General features: G+C 48.1%; 1 protein-coding gene across 1 annotated transcript in view; it reads right to left on the bottom strand.

Moving 5' to 3' along the window:
• LOC140470519 (integrin alpha-M-like) overlaps window positions 1–17,760 on the bottom strand; it is a 154,585-nt gene extending 136,825 nt beyond the window's left edge. Inside the window, exons 1-2 of the mRNA XM_072566622.1 lie at window positions 17,603–17,760; window positions 9,999–10,110 (exon numbers count right to left, since the gene is read on the bottom strand). Of these exons, the coding sequence (XP_072422723.1) occupies window positions 9,999–10,110; window positions 17,603–17,760 (270 nt within the window). The remainder of the gene's footprint in view (window positions 1–9,998; window positions 10,111–17,602) is intronic.
• Between the last annotated feature and the right edge of the window lie 539 nt (window positions 17,761–18,299).

Raw genomic sequence — 18,299 nt, 5'->3', positions numbered from 1 at the left:
GACTGAGATACCCCACATGCACGATGTGCATAGCGTGAAATTTCCAGCTTCCAATTTGGCTTAATACTTCTGAGATTAACAATCTCATTCTTAAGAAGATAGAGTAAAAACCAGTAATCCTTGGAAATAAATGTACTGGTCCTCTCTTTTGAAGTAGACCAGGTGACCCAGATCAATAGTCCTCATCTGCCAGTTTTCCTGCCTTTTCCTTATCGATTTGACCAAAACCCACGACGTAAGCAAACGCAAACTTAGGCTTCATCGTGTGCCTAGTGCTTGTTGATCTGATGGAATAATGTGGAACCAAAGTACCTCACCCTCCCAGCTAGATACAGGTGCACACAGAGCAGGAGAGTCCCAGGCTCCATTCTTGGGCATATTCCTACACTGATCTCACACTTGATGATGTGGGATGAATCGAGAAGCACAGTGTGGGGAAGCTTAGGCCTAGGATCCAGTTCCTGAACTAAATATTTCCTGTTGATCGAAGGCTAGTAGAAACCCAAAAATCAGGGAGATGCAGCCCAGGTTAAATCTTGGCCGAAGACTGGATTAGCCAATTTCACTCCCAGTATCAGAGCAGTGATCATCTCCACTACCTATACACACAAAGCCAAAGCTGTATCTTGGGCATCGTCAGCCAATGTGATTCATGTTGGTGGATTAAATGAGCCATATCCCACTCCCACCCTGGCCATGATGAAGGTCCAGGTTGCATCTCAGGTCTAATACTGAGTTAGTCAATTAGTCGATACCTCCACAATGCCCGAAAATATCTGATCAGGATTCCTCAATTGCCGAGAGCTGGGTTAGACCATTTCACACCAATTTATAGATTAAATGTGGGTAAATATACGACCAGGCGGTATAAAGGGCGTAGTGCTGACTGAGCCAATCCAATGCAGGACTGATTGAGTAGCTCAGTGCAGGGAAATTAATGCTCAGGTTTCATTTGAGACTTGATTCACCGATCAGCCGGGTCTATGACTGAGGCCTCGACGCAGCCTAATTGGCATCGTGGGCCAAGATTGTTCCACTGGTGAGTGCAGCCTCCCCACCCCTGAGACCCATCATCCTTCCCTCCCAGCGAGTGGATCAGCAGGGGTTGCCGACGGCCCTTCAGGGTCCCCAGATGCCCACCTCCAGCTACCTGCACGCCCAGCCCTGACATCCACTTGGATGGTTGGGAGCCCGCTCACCACCTGTGTCAGCATCATGCCCCCCGCCATCTTCTGGCTGCCCTCCTTTCTCTTATCCTGGGTGAATGGGGGAACCGAAAAAGGCCCGACAATACCTTGACCGGCAGCTGCAGTGAACCAACACAGGCCTCCAGGGCCAGGATGCCAGCCTAGGCTGCATCGTGATCTCACTGAATTTGGCCCCCAGCAAGCTGCTAAGCCCCAGGCAGCCACAGGAACATTCCATCCCATCCTCGGTCATGAAACAGTGGGAGGCCATGTCAACGACTACTACATCATCACACATTGGATGGGCTGAGGTGTCAATGATCTGGAGAGACTGAAGCCTGAAGCCGAGCTCCTAGTCATCAACTGTAATGATCACAAGGGTTAAAGGTGGCCAAAATGCCTGGGCCTCGCTCTTATTCATTCATAAGAAGAATTTGCATTTGTGAAAAGCCTAGGACCTCGCACTTAGGATCAGTAGGCAGAATTGGCAAGGGAGTTTTAAAGTAGTGATTTGAAATATCCCAAGGAATCTCTTGTGGACTCAGACCTGGAAATCCTGTCTCTAGGATCGTCCCAGAGATTATCCTCTTTGGAAGTCTGGAATAAATCCCTCTTACAGACAGTTTAGTTTAATCTTAGTCATCCCCTTTATTTAACAATAGCATCGCTGTTACAACATAACACTGACACCTATAAGCTAAACTAATTAGTTTTGAATAACCAAGGCGAGTAGGGTACCAGCTCTTCAAGTGCCCCAGCAGGCTACTCTGATGTACTGATACAAAGTGGCTTCCTTTATACAGAATTTACAAAATCACTGCATGTTCTTAGACAGATAACAGAGAAATTCATAAGGAATTAAAATAAATTGTCCGGTCTGTGTGTGCTTGATTAATCACTCCTACAGGACCTTAGCCATTCATCATGTGACACAAACACACCCAAGCCGAGTTAGGCGCCTGCTAGCGCGAAAAACCCCTGTCGTAAAGAGGAACCAGTCTGAGCTAATTGGAGAGTTCATAAGGTAACCTTGCACAGCTCCCATGTCAGGTACAATTGTTTGACAAAATTGCTTCTTAACAAGGTGGCAAACTTTAGATCACAAAGTGGCTTCCTTACGGGTTTGTGCCAGAATCTCTTCAATGTTAGGCATGGATTCTTTTTTAAAAGCCTGGAACAGACTCCTGCTTTTCGAGGACTGTATCGCGAAAGAGAGAGCTCAGAAGAGCCAGGAGGAGACATGAGAAGTTTTTGGCCGACCGGATCAGGGTAAACGCGAAGGCTTTCTATAGGTATTTAAGGAATAAAACAATGACGAGAGTAAGATTAGGCCCAATCAATGAGAGTAGTGGGAAGTTGTGTGTGGAGTCAGAGGAGATAGGGGAAGCACTAAATGAATATTTTTCGACAGTATTCACTCTATAAAACGACAATGTTATCGAGGAGAATACTGAGATACAGGCTATTAGACGAGGCCGGATTGAGGTTCACAAGGAAGAGGTATTAGAAATCCTGCGGAGTGAGAAAATAAAGAAGTCCCCTGCACCGGGTGGGATTTACCCAAGGATCTTTTGGAAGCCAGGGAGGAGCTTTTGTCGAACCTTTGGCATTTATCGTTAAATCGTCATTGTCTACAGGAACAGTGCCAGAAGTCTGGAGGATAGCCAATGTGGTTCCCCTGTTCAAGAAGGGGAGTAGCGACAACCCTGGTATTTATAGACCAGTAAGCCTTACATCAGTTGTTGGTAAACTGCTGTAAAAGGTTACAAGATATATGATTTATAATTATCTAGAAAAGAATAATTTCATTGGGGTAGGTGGTATCTGACAAGCTTTATTCAGTTCTTTGAGAAGGTTACCAAACAGGTAGTTGAGATTAAATCGGTTGATGTGGTGTATATGGATTTCAGCAAGGCATTGGATAAATTTCCCCACAGTAGGCTATTGTACAAAATGAGGAAAAATGGGATTGTGTGAGATATAGCAGTTTGGATTAGTAATTTGCTTGCTGAAAGACGACAGAGGGTGGCGGTTAATGGGAATTATTCACCATGGAGTCTAGTTACGAGTGGTGTACCGCAAGCGTCGGTGTTGAGTCCACTGCTGCTCGTCATTTTTATAAAAGACCTGGAAGATAGCGTAGAAAGGTGGGTTAGTAAAATTGCAGCCGACACTCAGGTCGGTGGAGTTGTGGAGAGTGACGAAGGATGTGGTAGGTTACAGAGAGACATAGATAAGCTGCAGAGCTGGACACAGAGGTTGCAAATGAAGTTTAATGCTGACATATTTGAGATAATTAACTTTGGTCGGAGTAACCGGGATGCAAACTTCTGGGCTAATGGTAAGATTCTTGATAGTGTAGATGAGCAGAGAGATCTCAGTTTCCAGGTAGAGAGATCCTTGAAAGGTGCCACCCAAGTTGACAGGGTTGTTAAGAAGGCCTACAGTGTTTTAGTTTTTATTAATAGAGGGATAGAGTTCCGGAACCATGAGGTTATGCTGCAGCTGTACAAAACTCTGGTTTGGCCGAACTTAGAGTATTGTGTACAGTTCTGGTCAAGGCATTATAAGAAGGATGTAGAAGCTTTGGAAAGGGTGCAGAGGATATTTACTGGGATGTTGCCTGTTATGGAGGGAAGGTCTTACAAGGAAAGGCTGAGGGATTTGAGGCTGTTTTCGTTGGAGAGAAGAAGGTTGAGAGGTGACTTAATAGAGACATATAAAATAATCAGAGGGTTAGATAGGCAGGACAGGGAGAGTCTTTTTCCATTTATGGTGATTGCGAGCACGAGTGGGCAAGCTTTGAATTGAGGGGTGATAGATATAGAACAGATGTCAAAGGTAGTGTCTTTACTCAGAGAGTAGAAAGGATATGGAATGCTGTGCCTGCAATGGTAGTAGATTCGCCAACTTTAAGTACACTGAAGTCGTCTTTGGACAAGCATATGGACGTACATGGAATAGTGTAGGTTAGATGGGCTTCATATTGGTATGACAGTTCGGCGCAACAGCGAGGGCCGAATGGCCTGTGCTGCCCTGTAATGTTCTGTGTGCAATGTTCTATACCAACGTTCTCCCCAGGACCCTTCCTGTAAATCCGGACACACTTACCGAAACGCACCTGTAAATTGTAAATATGGGCATGCTTCACGAGATTCCACCCAGTAAATACTAGCACTTTCTCGCCACACCCCTGTGAATACTGACACATACAACCGCATCACCTGTAAGTTCTAACACGCTGCCCAGGAACCTCCAGTTAATACCGACAAAGTACCTGTTAACGTCACCTCCATAAGTACCGACACATTCCTCGTGACACCCCTGTAAGAACTGGCACAGTCCTCGGGAATACCCCTGTAAATACTGACACACGATCCGGGACCCCTGCTGTAAATATTGACATACTCCCCACGATCCGCCCTATTATTTAAGGCTCTCTCCCAGGAACCTCCTGTAAATTCTGACACACTGCCTGGGGCCTCCCGTGTAAGCCGTTACCCATCCCAAGTCACCACTGTAAATACTGTCACATTGCACAGGAGCTCCGCTTTAAGTACTGACACACTCCTCACACCACTCCTGTAAATATAGACGCACATCCTGGGACACACCTGTAAATACTGACACACACCCCGAAATTCACCTGAAACAATGACACACTCTACTGCACATTCCTTTAAATGCGGACAACACTCCAGGCCCCCAATTTAAATTCTGCCACTTTCAGCGAGACATACCTATAAACACTGATGCATACCACAGAACCTCCTGCAAGTACTGACATATTGGCTGGGACGCACATCCCAGCACCGCCCTGTAAAGAGAGACATACTCCCCGGGATATCCCGGTAAATGTTGACAATATCCGTGGGACCACACTTGTGATTACCGACCTTCTACCTGGGATCACTCTGTAAGTACTGACTCACTCAGCAGGACCCCCTTTGAATACTGACACCCTGCCTGGGGGGGACCCTGTAAATACTGACAAAATGCCCAACACTTAGCTGTAAAAATTGACACATTCCCCTGGACCCGGCTATTAATACCAATACACTCCTTGCGACTACCCTTTAAATACAGACACTCTCCTGGGCACTCACCCCTGGAATGGGGTCACACTCCCCAGGAACAGTCTCCTAACAACGACACAGTACTTGTGACCCTCCTTGTAATTACTGACTCACTCCCTTGGATTCACCTGTAAATACTGAAACACTCCACGGGAACCCCATGTAAACAGTGACATGCTCCCCGGGATCCTCATTGCAAAAACTCGCACAATCCACAAGATCACCCAATAAATACTGACGCTTTCCGCAGTGACACTGCTGTAATTCCTTGCACTCTCCATGTGCCTTCCCCTATAAATACCAACTCTCTCTCCGGTAACCCTCTGGATATACGAACACACAGCCCAGTACCACAGAGAATACTGACACTTTACCCGGCACACCTCTGTTAATACTGTCACACTGCTCAAACACTACACTGAAAATAGTCACATAGCCCTCGGTTCCCCTAATAAATCCCGAGCGCTGCACGGGAATTCGTCTCTGAATACTAACACACACTGCGAGACTCCTCCATCCCCCTGTAAACACAGAAAAAAAACCCGGGGTACGTTCCTGTAAATGCTGACAGATGCCCCGGTGCACCCCTGTAAATACTGTCACGCTGCCCTGGAAGCCCTCTTTAACGACTGACAGACTTCCCCAACACCACCCAGTAAATAATGACACAGTCTCTGGGAATGCATATGTCAATAGTGGCACAACCCCTGGACATCCCCCTATAAATACTGACGTACTCCACTGAACACCCCATACGCACTGAAACAGTCGGCATGACTCCACCATATAGAACGAATTTCACCACAGAAGTCCACTGAAAACACTGACACACATCATGAGACACACTCGTGCATGCTGACAGGCTCCATGGGTGCCCCGTAAACACTGACACACTCTCCGGGTCCCCTCTTTAAATACCGACCCCTCCCCCACCAAAGCCCTCTAAGTACTGATACATACACTGGCATTATACTATAAATACTTCACCGGCACCCCTTGTAAATACCAACAAACTCCCTGGGACCACCCCTGTCAAGTCTGGCACACTCCATGGCACCCTCTTTAAAAATCGACTCTCTCCACGGGGCCTCCTTGGAAATGCTTTTACATCCCTCGGGGACGCTGATAAATGCTGGCTCATTCCTCAGCATACCCCCGTAAATTATGGCACACTGCACAGCAACTCCCCTGAAAACACTGGCACACTCCCTGGTGCAACCATGTAAACACTGTCACACTGCCCTGGAATCCTCTCTAAAGATTGACACATTTCCTGGAAACCCCAGCGAAAATCAGGACACACTCCCCACCCTGTAAGAAGCGATGCAGGACCCTGCATTCCCCCCTGTAAATACTGACCTACTCCCTGGAACTCCCTCTAAATACTGAAACATTACACGGGACCCCACCTGTAAAGACCGACACACATCCTGAGGCGCACCTGTAAACACTGACATGCTCCAAGGGCGCCCCTGTAAATACCAACACTTGCCTAGGCACAACCCTGTGAACACTGATACATAGCCCAGCATCACCCGACACACCAGGAAACCCCAAGTTAATAACAACACAGTCCCTGGGAAGCTCACCCCAGCAAATGCTAAAACCCTCCTCCCGACCAACTCCTGGCCCCCTGTAAACATTAGCATACTCCTCGGTAACACCCCTATGAATACTGGCACCCTCGTAAATGCTGACACTTTCACATGGACAGCCCTGTAAATACTGACACACACCACAGTAACCCTCTGTAAGTGCTGACATACTCCCTGGGAGCCCTGTTGTAAATATTGATCGACTCCACAGGACGCACCTTGTAAATGCAGACTCTGTCCCGGGAACACCCCGTAAATTCTGACAAACACCCCAGGGGTACCCTGTAAAACCTGACACAATCCCTGAAATACCCCTTTAAATAGCCTCACGCTGAATGGGAATTCACCTATGAACATTGACACACTCCTCACAACACACCTGAAAATATTGACCCACTCCCCAGGATACCATTGTAAATACTGACACACACCCCGACACGGACCTGTAAACACTGACATGCTCCCCTGCACATCCCTGTTCGTGCTGTCACACACCCTGTGCCCGCAATTTAACTTCTGTCCCTTTCACTGGGACACACCAGTAAATACTGACATGCACGCCGACACGCACATATAAACACTGACAAGCTCCACTGCACATCGCTTTAAATGTTGACACAGATCCCGGGATCCCAATTTAAATTCCATCGCTTTCCGTCAGACACCCCTGTAACTACTGACGCATTTCGCGGAACTGCCCTGTAAGTACTGACATACTGCCTGGGACATCTCTGTAAATACAGATGCATATTCCAGCACAGTTCTGTCAATACTGGCATACTGCCAGGCACATCCTGGTAAATGTTGACAATCTCCAATGGACCACACCTGTGACTATCGACACTCGACCCATGATCAATCTGTAAAAACTGACACACTCACAAGGACGCTCCTGTAAATACTGACAGACTGCACGGCGAGACCCTTTAAATGCTTGCACATACCCAAGGACTCCCCTTTAAACACCAACATAAGTCCCTGGACCTTAGTGCAAATACCAACACACTCCCAGTGACCTCCTTGTAAATACAGACACACGCCTTGACACTCCCCCGCTGTACATAACTACCCACTCACCAGGAAACCCTGCCAACACAGACGCAGTCCCTGCGACCCTTCCTGTAAATACTCACTCACTTCCCAGAATGCACTTGCAAATACTGACACACTCTACAGTTCCCCCATGTAAACACTTACACACTCCTCAGGAACCCTCATTTAAATACAGACTCCCCAGGACCCCCCGCTATGTGTATCGACACATTTCCCGGGTCACCTGTAAATACTGCCAGACTCCTCGGGAACCCCCTGTAAAGACGGGCACTTTCCACCAGGGCATCCCTGTAACTACTGACACATACCTTAGGACACACCTGTGAATACTGACACACTGCCCAGTAGCTCACCTTTAAATCCTGACATATACAATGTGATTTCCCTATAAATACCGACTCTGACCCGATAAACCACTGGAAATACTGGCACATCACCCAGGACCCCCAGTAAATAATGACACACTCCCGGCAGACCTCTGTTAATTTGTCACACTACCCAGGAATATTGATACATTCCCTGGAAATCCCCTATAAATACGGAATGCTACCTGGGAATTTCCAAGTGAATACTGACACACAGCGCAGGACAGCATGTCCTGTGAAAACCCGAAAATCCCTGGGGAATCTCCCTGTAAATCCTGACACACTCCTCGAAGCACCCCTTTAAATACCGTCACATTGCCTGGAACCCCTCTGTAAATATTGGCACACACGCTAAAACACAAACCTGTAAATAATGACACCCTTCGCGGAAAATATCTGTAAATAACGACGCACTCCCCTGTATTGCCCCACTGTAAATACTGAAGTACTACCCAGAACCTCCTGTAAATTCTGACCCCTACCCACCACGCTACATACCGACTTTCTTCCTCGGACTCCCCTGTCAATACTGACACACATCATGAGACACACCCGTAAACACTGACACACAACCCGGATCCCTCCTGTAAATACTGACACGCTCCAAGGGACACCCATGCAAATACCGACAATTTCCCTAACACACCCCTGGAAATACTGATACATACATCAGCATCATCCTGTAAATACTGATACACTGCATGGAAACCATTCATTTAATCCCGATACAGTCACCAAGACACCCCATCCGTAAGTGCAGCAGTCTCCTCAAGAAAATCTGACACATTGAACATGATCACCTCGTAAATACCGACACTTTCCACAGGGACACCTCTGTACATACTGCCATTTATCCCAGTAACCCTTGCAAATACCGACACACTGCCTCTGACCATCCCTGTAAATCCGGACACACTCCATGGTACCCCCTATAAAAATGGAATTTGTCCCCCAGGAGCCCTGTAAATGCTGACACATTCTTCGGCACACCCTTGTTAATGTTGTCATACTGCCTGTTACCTCCCCCTCCATAAAGATTGACAGACTTCCCGAAGCCCCACCCGTAAACAATGGCACATTCCTGGGGAACCCCCCTTAAGGCGCGACACTCTCACCTGCACCCCCCCCCCCCACCCGCCGTAAATACTGTCCTCCGCCCTGAAACTCCCAATAAATACTGAAACACTCAATGGGACCAAACTGTAAATATCAATACACTATGCGACCCCGGTAAATACTGACACACTCCCCGGGACCACCTGTAAATACCGACACTTTCTCCGGGAACCACGCTGTAAAGATTAGATTCCCCTACAGTGTGGAAACAAACCCTTCTGCTTAACAAGTCCGCACTAACCAGCCAGACCCGTTTCCCTCTGATTAATACGCCTAACACTACAGCCAATTTAGCATGGCCAATCCACCAATTCTACACATGTTTGGATGGTAGGAGGGAACTGGAGCACCCCGGGGAAACCCACGCAGACACGGAGAGAAAGTACAAACTCCACACAGACAGTCAGGCAAGGGTGGATTCGAACCTAGATCACTGGCCCTGTGAAGCTGCAGTGCAAATCACTGAGCCATCTTCCCGCTCCAAATATTGCCATGTTCCGCAAGAACCCCTATAAATTCGATACTCTACTCTGACACACTTTCTGTGACTCTCCTGTGAATATTGACACACTCCCCGGGATCCCCCTGTGAATAACGACACATTACCTGGGACCACACCCTGTAAATACAGACGATCTCCCTGCGACCAGACTTGTAAATACTGGCACACACCTCGGAACCACCCTTGTAATTGCTGACATAATCCACTGGCACACGCCTGTAAATACAAATACATACCCCAGTAAACCTTGTATATAACTGACACACTCGCCAGGAACCCATACCCCCGTAAATACTGATGCACACGTCGGGAAACCCCTATATATACTGATATTCTACTCTGGAACCTCCCTGTAAATGCTAACACACACCAGAATTGTCCACTGAGAATACTGACACACTCTCCGGCATCACCCTCTATAGACCAACACACTCGTTGGGCGTCCCCTGTATATAATGATACATTCTACGGGAGCGCCCTGTAAATACTGAAATACTCCCCAGGACACCACTGTAAACACTGACACACATCACAGACAGACCCTGTAAATGGTGACACACACCCCACATGCCCCTTTTGATAACAACGCACTCCCTGGAGCCAAGCCCTGAGATACAGACACACTTCACGGGACCCGCCTATAATTACCGATACTCAACTCGGGAAATGCCTGTCAATACAGACCTGCTCCTTGGTATCCCCCTGCAAATAACAGAACTCTACCCTGGATGCTGTGTGTAATTACCGACACACTCTCTGGGATGCCCCTGTAAATATCAAAACACTGCACAGGGACCCCCCCCCCCCCTTGCAAAGAAGGACATTCTCGCCGGGATACCTGTAAATACCGACACAGTCCGTAGGTCATGTCCTGTAAATACTGACACACTCCCCAGGAGCCTCCTGTGAATCCTGGCAAACTCTCCAGATCCCCCTGTAAATAATGATACACTGCCTGCGACCCGCTCCCCCCTGAATAAAGACAGGCACTCTCCCCGGGACCACTCTGGAAGTAGTGACACTATCTCAGGACGCAACCCATGCAGGTACCGACTCAAATCCAGGGACACCCCTTCTAAATACCGACACACTTGCTGGAACAAACCTGTGAATCTTGGCACACTCCCCGGGACGTCCGTGTAAATAACGACACACTTCCTGGCTTCCCCTCTGTAAATACAGACACTCGACCCGGGAATCTCCACTAAATACTGACATTCACCCAGGACACGCCCCTGTAAATACCAACACACTCCCCAGGGCCAACGTGTCAATACTTACACGCTTCCCGTAACCCCCACGTAATTACTGACATTATCCACTTAACGCCCCTGGAAATACCGACCGACTCCCCAGGTCTCCCTGATAATAACAACCCACTCCCCGGGACACCATCTGTAAATATTGACACATACACGGGACCCCTCCTGAAAATATTGACAAAGTCTGCACCACACCCCAGTAAATATTGAAACACACCCCGTGACCACCTTGTAAATACTGACACACTCCCTGAGGCCGTCCTGCAAATTCTACACACACCCTGGGACCCCCCACTGTAAACGTTGACACACTCCCCGGGACTCCGCTGGAAATGCCAACACAATCTCCAGAACAACCTGTAGATAACAACACAATCCCCTGGACCCCCACTAAATAGCAACACACTCCCTGGGAGCCCTATAAATACTAACACACTCCCCACGATCCACTTGAATAATGGCACACTCCCTGGGAACCCCCTGCAAGTACTGACGCATTTCCCAGTACCCTCTTGTGAATACCAACACACTCCCCGGGGAACTCTATATATATCGACACACTCTCCAGGACCCTCCTGTTAACACAGACACACTCTCCAGAACCCCCACGTAAATAACAACACACTCCCCAGGACCCACTTGAAATACTGGCAGACTCCCCGGGACCCCACTATAAATACAAACACGCTGCATGGAACGGCCCTGTAAATGCTGACACATTCCCAGAGATCCCCGGTAAAAGCCAACACACTCCCCAGAATACCCTGTATATATCAACACTCTCCCCGGGACCTCCCTGTAAATATTGACAAACTCCCTGGTATCCCCCTGTTAATAATGACACACTCTCCAGGACGCTCGCTTAAAAGTGCAGACCCTCTCCCTGGAACGCCCCTGTAAATACCGTAACACTCCACAGGACTCCCGTAGAAAGATTAGATTAGATTCTCCACAGTGTGGAAACAGGCCTTTCAGCCCAGCAAGTCCACACCGCTCCTCCAAAGAGAAACCCACATAAACCCATTCCCCTACCCGATATTCACAACTGACTAACGCACATAACACTGTGTGTAATTCAGCATGGCCAATTCACCTGCCCTGCATATCTTTGGATTGTGGGAGGAATCCAAAGCACCCGGAGGACGCTCATGCAGACACAGGGAGAATGTGCAATCTCCACACAGACAGGCGGGAACAAAGAAAAAAGGACCCTGGTGCTGTGAGGCAGCAGTGCTAACCACTGAGCCACTGCGACACCCAATACTGACACAAACTGGGACCCCCTATAAATATTGACTTGGTCTCCGGACCCACCCGTAAATACAGTCACATTGCGCGGAAACTCCACTTCATACTTCCCAGGACGCCCCCTGTAAATGCGGAAAACACCTCAGGAAATTCCCTGTGAATAATGACCACCATGGAAGTACCGACAATCACCCTGGGAACACACTGAAAATACTGGCGATCTCCCCCGGACCACCCACATAAATACCGATAGTGCCCCCCTGACCCCCACTGTAAATACTTACATTCTTCACAGGATCCCCCTATAAATTCCGACACTATCCTCGTCGACCCCCTGTAAGTAATACCACCGTGCCTGAGAATCCCTTGCCAATGCCGATACTGTACTGGAGACACCCCCACCCACGTAAAAACTGACACGCTCATAAGAAGACACACTACCGGGGAGCAACTGCAAATGCATACACTCTTCTCAGGAACCCCCTGTAAATACAAATACACTCCCAGGGACAGACTCCGTACATGCCATCACACTCCCGAGACCTCCCATAAACACTGATACTCTCCAGGACTCCCCTGTAAATAACGACACACTCCCCGGGACACCGCTTGAAATACTGGCACACTCCCCAAGACACTGCTGTAAATATAAATACACTCACCAGGACACCCTGTATACACCGACACACTCGTCGGAACATCCCTGTAATTATTGGCACACTTCCAAGAACCCCTCTGTAAATATTGATAGACATCCTAGGAATCCCCAGTAAAAACTGATAGACTCCCGTCCCACACTGTCTCATCCTCTCTCTCTAAGACCCTTCTTTCTCTGTCTCTCTTCCTCCCCTACTCTCTTTCACTCTTTAAACCCTCCCATTTCTGTCTCTTTAACCCACTCACACGCTCTCTCGACGACCTCCCACTGTCTCTCTCTCTACACCCTCTCAATCTCTCCCTATCCTCTCTTTCTATACCCGACTCTTTTTACTCCTCCCTCTCTCACTGCAACCATCACCCACTTACCATATCTCTCTTGCTGTACCCGTCCCTCTCTCTGTGCCCTTTTTCCATTCTCTTCCACCCCCCCACTCTGCATCTCTCTACACCCTCCCGCTGTCTCTCTCCTCACGCCCACTCTCTCACTGTCTCCCCACTCCAATTGTCACTCTCGCTGTAAACTCTCTTCTCTCTCCCCACTTCCATCCTCTCTTTACACGCTCCCGCCCTCTCTCTTCCCCACAAATCTCTCTCTCTACCCCCTCCCACTCTCAATCGCTGTACCCCGGCCCACTCTCTCTTTGCCACCTGCTACTCTTACTCTCTAAAACCTCCCTCTCTCTCTATCCCCTCCCACACTCTCTAACCTCTCTCTCTATACCACCGACTGTCTCTCCGCTGAACGTTTTCCCATTCTCACTATCTCTCTTTCTCTACCCCGTCCCATTCTCTCTTCCCTCCTCCAATTCTCCCTCTACCCTTCTCACAATCTGCATCTCTCTACCCACTCCCAGTCTCTCAACCAGCTCCCACTCTCTCTCTCCAACTTCCCACTCGCTCTCAGGCCCTCCAATTCTACCTCTGCAAACTATTCCCTGTCTAGCCCCTCCCGCCCCCTCTCTGCATCCCTCTCTTTCTATCTGCCTCCCTCCCACACTCTCTCTCCTCCCGCCTTGCACTTTGTCTCTATTTACGCCCTCCCACTGTCTCAACTACTCGAAATCTCTCTTTTTCTCTCTCTATCCCACTCCCTCAATGTCTCCTCCACTCCCTTTCTCAGTCGTTTTCTCAATCTACCCTGCTCACATTCTCTCTGTCTACCCTCTCCCTCTACTCCCTTCTCCGCCTCTCCCTTTACCCCTTCCGACTGTCTCTCTGTACACCACCAACTCTTTCGACCCCCTCCATCTCTCTCTCTCTCTAACCCGCTCCCCCTCTCTCTTTCCCCTACTCTCTGTCTAATTCCTCCCTTTCCATCTACCAGAACCTCGTTTCCTCCCTCTCTATGTCACAAACACCCCCTCGCTGGTCCTTCCCTCTCCCTCTGCCACAGAGATGGGGGAGGTTTGGAGTGGCTCTGGCAGTTTTGGGGGGTAGTAGAGAGGTTAGAGGGATATGGGGGTTGGGATGAGGGAGGAAATGGGAGAGAGATGGAAAGACGGGAGGTAGACAGATATAGCAGGAGAGTGAGAGAGAAAGAGAGGGAGAGAGAGAGAAGTTGAGGCAGGTGGAGCGACTACATGAGAAACAGAGAGAGTTGGGGCAAGAACGACTGAAAAGGAGAGGGGCAGAGGAAGAGAGAGATTGAGGAGAAAGAGAAAAATGAGACGAAAGATGGGGGAGTAGAAATAGAGAGAGCGTTCAAGAGAGGGGGTAAGGAGGAGGAGTGAGAGTGAGGGTTTGAAGTGAGAGAGAAAGAGAAGGGTGTGATTGAGTGGAGGTGGAAGGAACGCGGTCGACAGATGAACTTTGCCGATGGCCAGGTCGGAATGTGGGCAACCTAGAAGTGAAAGCAAGGACAGAGGGAGTTACACCCAACTCCTGAGCTCATGCTTCAGTTCTCTCCGCTTCCCTGAGGACCAGGACTTGGAGCTGATTCTGTCTCTCTCCAGCACAGCCTCCTCAACACAAAGACAAACAAGAACATCATTCGCTCTGCTGCTCGTCATTTTATAATGACCATTTTTATTGTTTACAAATTGTTTACAACTGCGACGGTGCCTTTTCTCACTGGCCACTGAGTTGTGAGGAACATCGAAATGAGTCCCCGTGTCTCCATATCCACCCTGTGGAGTAAGGATGGAGAAACCAACGCTACCCTCAGTCTGTTACCATAAGGACAGTCTGCTCCTTACTCAAACACTGAACTGAAATGAGAAAATCCTGAATGGATTAATTAATGAGTGAATTTACTTGATTGGTTAATTTGGGTGAAGGGATATTTAAGCACATTCTTCAGCTGCTGTCTGAACTTAGTCTGGGTCACGGCATAAATCGCGGTGTTTGTGCAGCAACTGAGGAGCTGCAGCATGAAGCCCAATTCCTGAATGAAAGGATGGGGAATCACAGGAGTATCTACAATCCAACACATTCGGTCCCAGATAGAACACAGCATTAACGTTGACCATAACAGGATGAAATTGGCCGAGATCACAAACAGTAAAATGATAGAAATCTTTCGGTTTTTCATTTCAGTGTCCGAATGAGTGTCCCCATTGGTGTGAGCCCGGAGTCTCCTGCGGGCTCTGCTGGTGAATAAAATGTGTCTGGCAGTAAACACATTGAGCAGCAGAATCAGGACAAATGGGAGAGCCGGGGTTACAATTTGGTGGAGGAACTCATTTGTGATCCAGAAACGGGAGGAATACGCACCGTCTATTGCCACACAAAACCAGGGGCCATTTCCCAGCCGATATAGAGCGGTGAGCAAAAAATACCAGAAAATGTTCTTTAAGCAGCTCAGCACGGTCACTGCTCCAAGAACCACAAACGCCGTTTTCTTACGGCAATAATTACTTTTCTGCTTCTGGCAACAAATGGCCACAAATCGATCAAAGGTGAAAGTGACGGTGAACCAGACAGAACAGTCAGTGGCTGCATAAAGCAGGACAGCATGGACATTACACGCAGGGATGGAGTACAGGAAATAAAACTTTGTCCGATAAGCAATGGGAATGTGTCTCAATATCAGGTCGAGGATAATAACCAGTAGATCCGCCGCTGCCATAGACCCCAAGTAACGTCTGACACATGGAGACAATCCACAATCTTTATATTCCAAGACGTAGATCGTCACTACGTTAACTGTTAGGAAGGGAAACAAATACATTATCCATCTGCCTGGAGGCAACGTCACCAGTTTGATTGCAGAGGCAGTGAGATTTTTCAATTGTGTCACTGCATTCAGCGATTAACTAAAATAATTGGAGCTGAAATAACAAATGGGAAGGTCTGAATTATGTCCTAAAATGTGTTGTAGAACACATGAAACCCTCCCTCCCTAATCACACAGAGGCACATCCATAAGAACAGATGGTTTCCAGAACATTCCGACACACTCGATCACTCCAGAGCAGACACATGTCACTGGTTCGAGATCCTAATTCAGAGGTTGAAAACGGTGCCGTCCTCAAGGATTCTCTCTCATTTCCTTAAAGGCAAACGGAGATTGGAAATTTCTGTCATTTAGTCGAAATTGTAGTTGATTCAAGTGAAAAAACTGGAAACGCAATGAAAACGTAATCACATCTTTAATTGCCTGGGATAACTTTGGAAGAGTATCTCCTTCTCTCTGGAACGGGATCTTTTCCCTCTGGATCTTGTCTTTTGTTCAATCCACTGACATTTGGCTGTTCACAAATAATGTCAGAGATGGAATGGTGCAGAGAATGTTGGTTATAGAATGTACGGGAGAAAGTCAGGGCTGCAGATGCTGGAGACCAGAGTTGAAAAGTATGTTGCTGGAAAAGCGTCGCAGGCCAGGCAGCGTCCGAGGAGCAGGAGAATCGACGTTTCGGGCATAAGACTGAAGAAGGGCTTATACCCGAAATGTCGATTCTCCTGCTCCTCGGATGCTGCCTGGCCTGCTGCGCTTTTCCAGCACCACAAATTTAAACTACAGAATGTACGGTACAGAATGATCTGGGGAATGTGTATTATAGAATGTTGGGTATAGAATGTTCCAGAGCATTTCAGTTATGGAAGGTCGGATGACAATGTTCTGGGTCATATCAGATTAAGAGTGTTGGTTGCAGAATATTACAGGAAATGTTAGTAATAGAATGTTGGACATACAATGTTCCTGGGAATATCAGTTATAGAATGTGGGGTACAGGTATTTCCAGCAATGTCATTTATAAATGTTGGGTAGAGAACATTCCGTGAAAAATTCAGTGGCTACACCGTCACCATTCCTCACCTTTTCCGCTGCTGCATCAATACCTAAATCGGTGCCACCTCAAGCTCCCACGAGGAGGATGAACAGTTCTTCAACTTCGTAAAGGCGTTCTACTCTGACATTAAGGTCACCTGGACCATCTTACAAACCTCACTGCCCTTCATGGACCTCTCCATCTTCATCTCTGGTGACTGACTAACCACGGATATCTACTGCAAGCCCACCGATTCCCACAGCTACCTGTATTCGATCTCCTTCCACACTGCCTCCTGTAAAAACGCCACCCCTTATTCCCAATTACTCGGCCTCCTCCTCACATGCTCCCAGGTTGACTACTTCTATCCTATAAAATTTCAAATGGCCTCCTTCTTCCTTGACCACAAATGTTCTTCCCACGTGGTCGACGACAACGTCCAGTGCATCTCCTCCATTTCCCATGCGTCCACACTTGAACACCATCGTTCACAACGCAACAAGGACAGAACCCTGCAGTCCACACCTTGCAGCCACCACCAGTAGATACTTTGCTTCATTCTCAGCCATTTCTGCCATATACAAACCCCACCGCCTGAGATATATTTTCTCCCTACAGCTATCAGTGTTCCCTTAAGAATATTCCCTCCATGAATCCCTTATCAGATCCATGCCCATCCTCCAGTCCATACCCCATTCGTAACACCTTCCCCTCCCAAGGCAGGATGTTCAAAACTTGCGCCGACACACATCCCTCACCTCTATCCAAGCCCACAAAGGATCCTTCCGCATCGGACAGAAATTTACCTGTACTTCAGCAAATCGCATTCACTGCATAAGTTCCCTGTACATCCGGGAAACAGGATGCTAACTTTTGGATCCTTTCACAGACAATCTCTGGGAAACCCGCACTAACTAACCCCATCGGCCCGTGGCTGAACACTTTAACTCTCCGTCCCATTGAGGTCCTGGGCTTCCTCCAATCACCAACCCCTAACCACCCGACGCCTGGAGGAGGAACTGCC

The sequence above is a fragment of the Chiloscyllium punctatum genome, chromosome 51 (genome assembly GCF_047496795.1).
Source record: "Chiloscyllium punctatum isolate Juve2018m chromosome 51, sChiPun1.3, whole genome shotgun sequence".
Classification (NCBI taxonomy): domain Eukaryota; kingdom Metazoa; phylum Chordata; class Chondrichthyes; order Orectolobiformes; family Hemiscylliidae; genus Chiloscyllium; species Chiloscyllium punctatum.
This window is presented reverse-complemented; position numbering and strand designations above follow the sequence as displayed.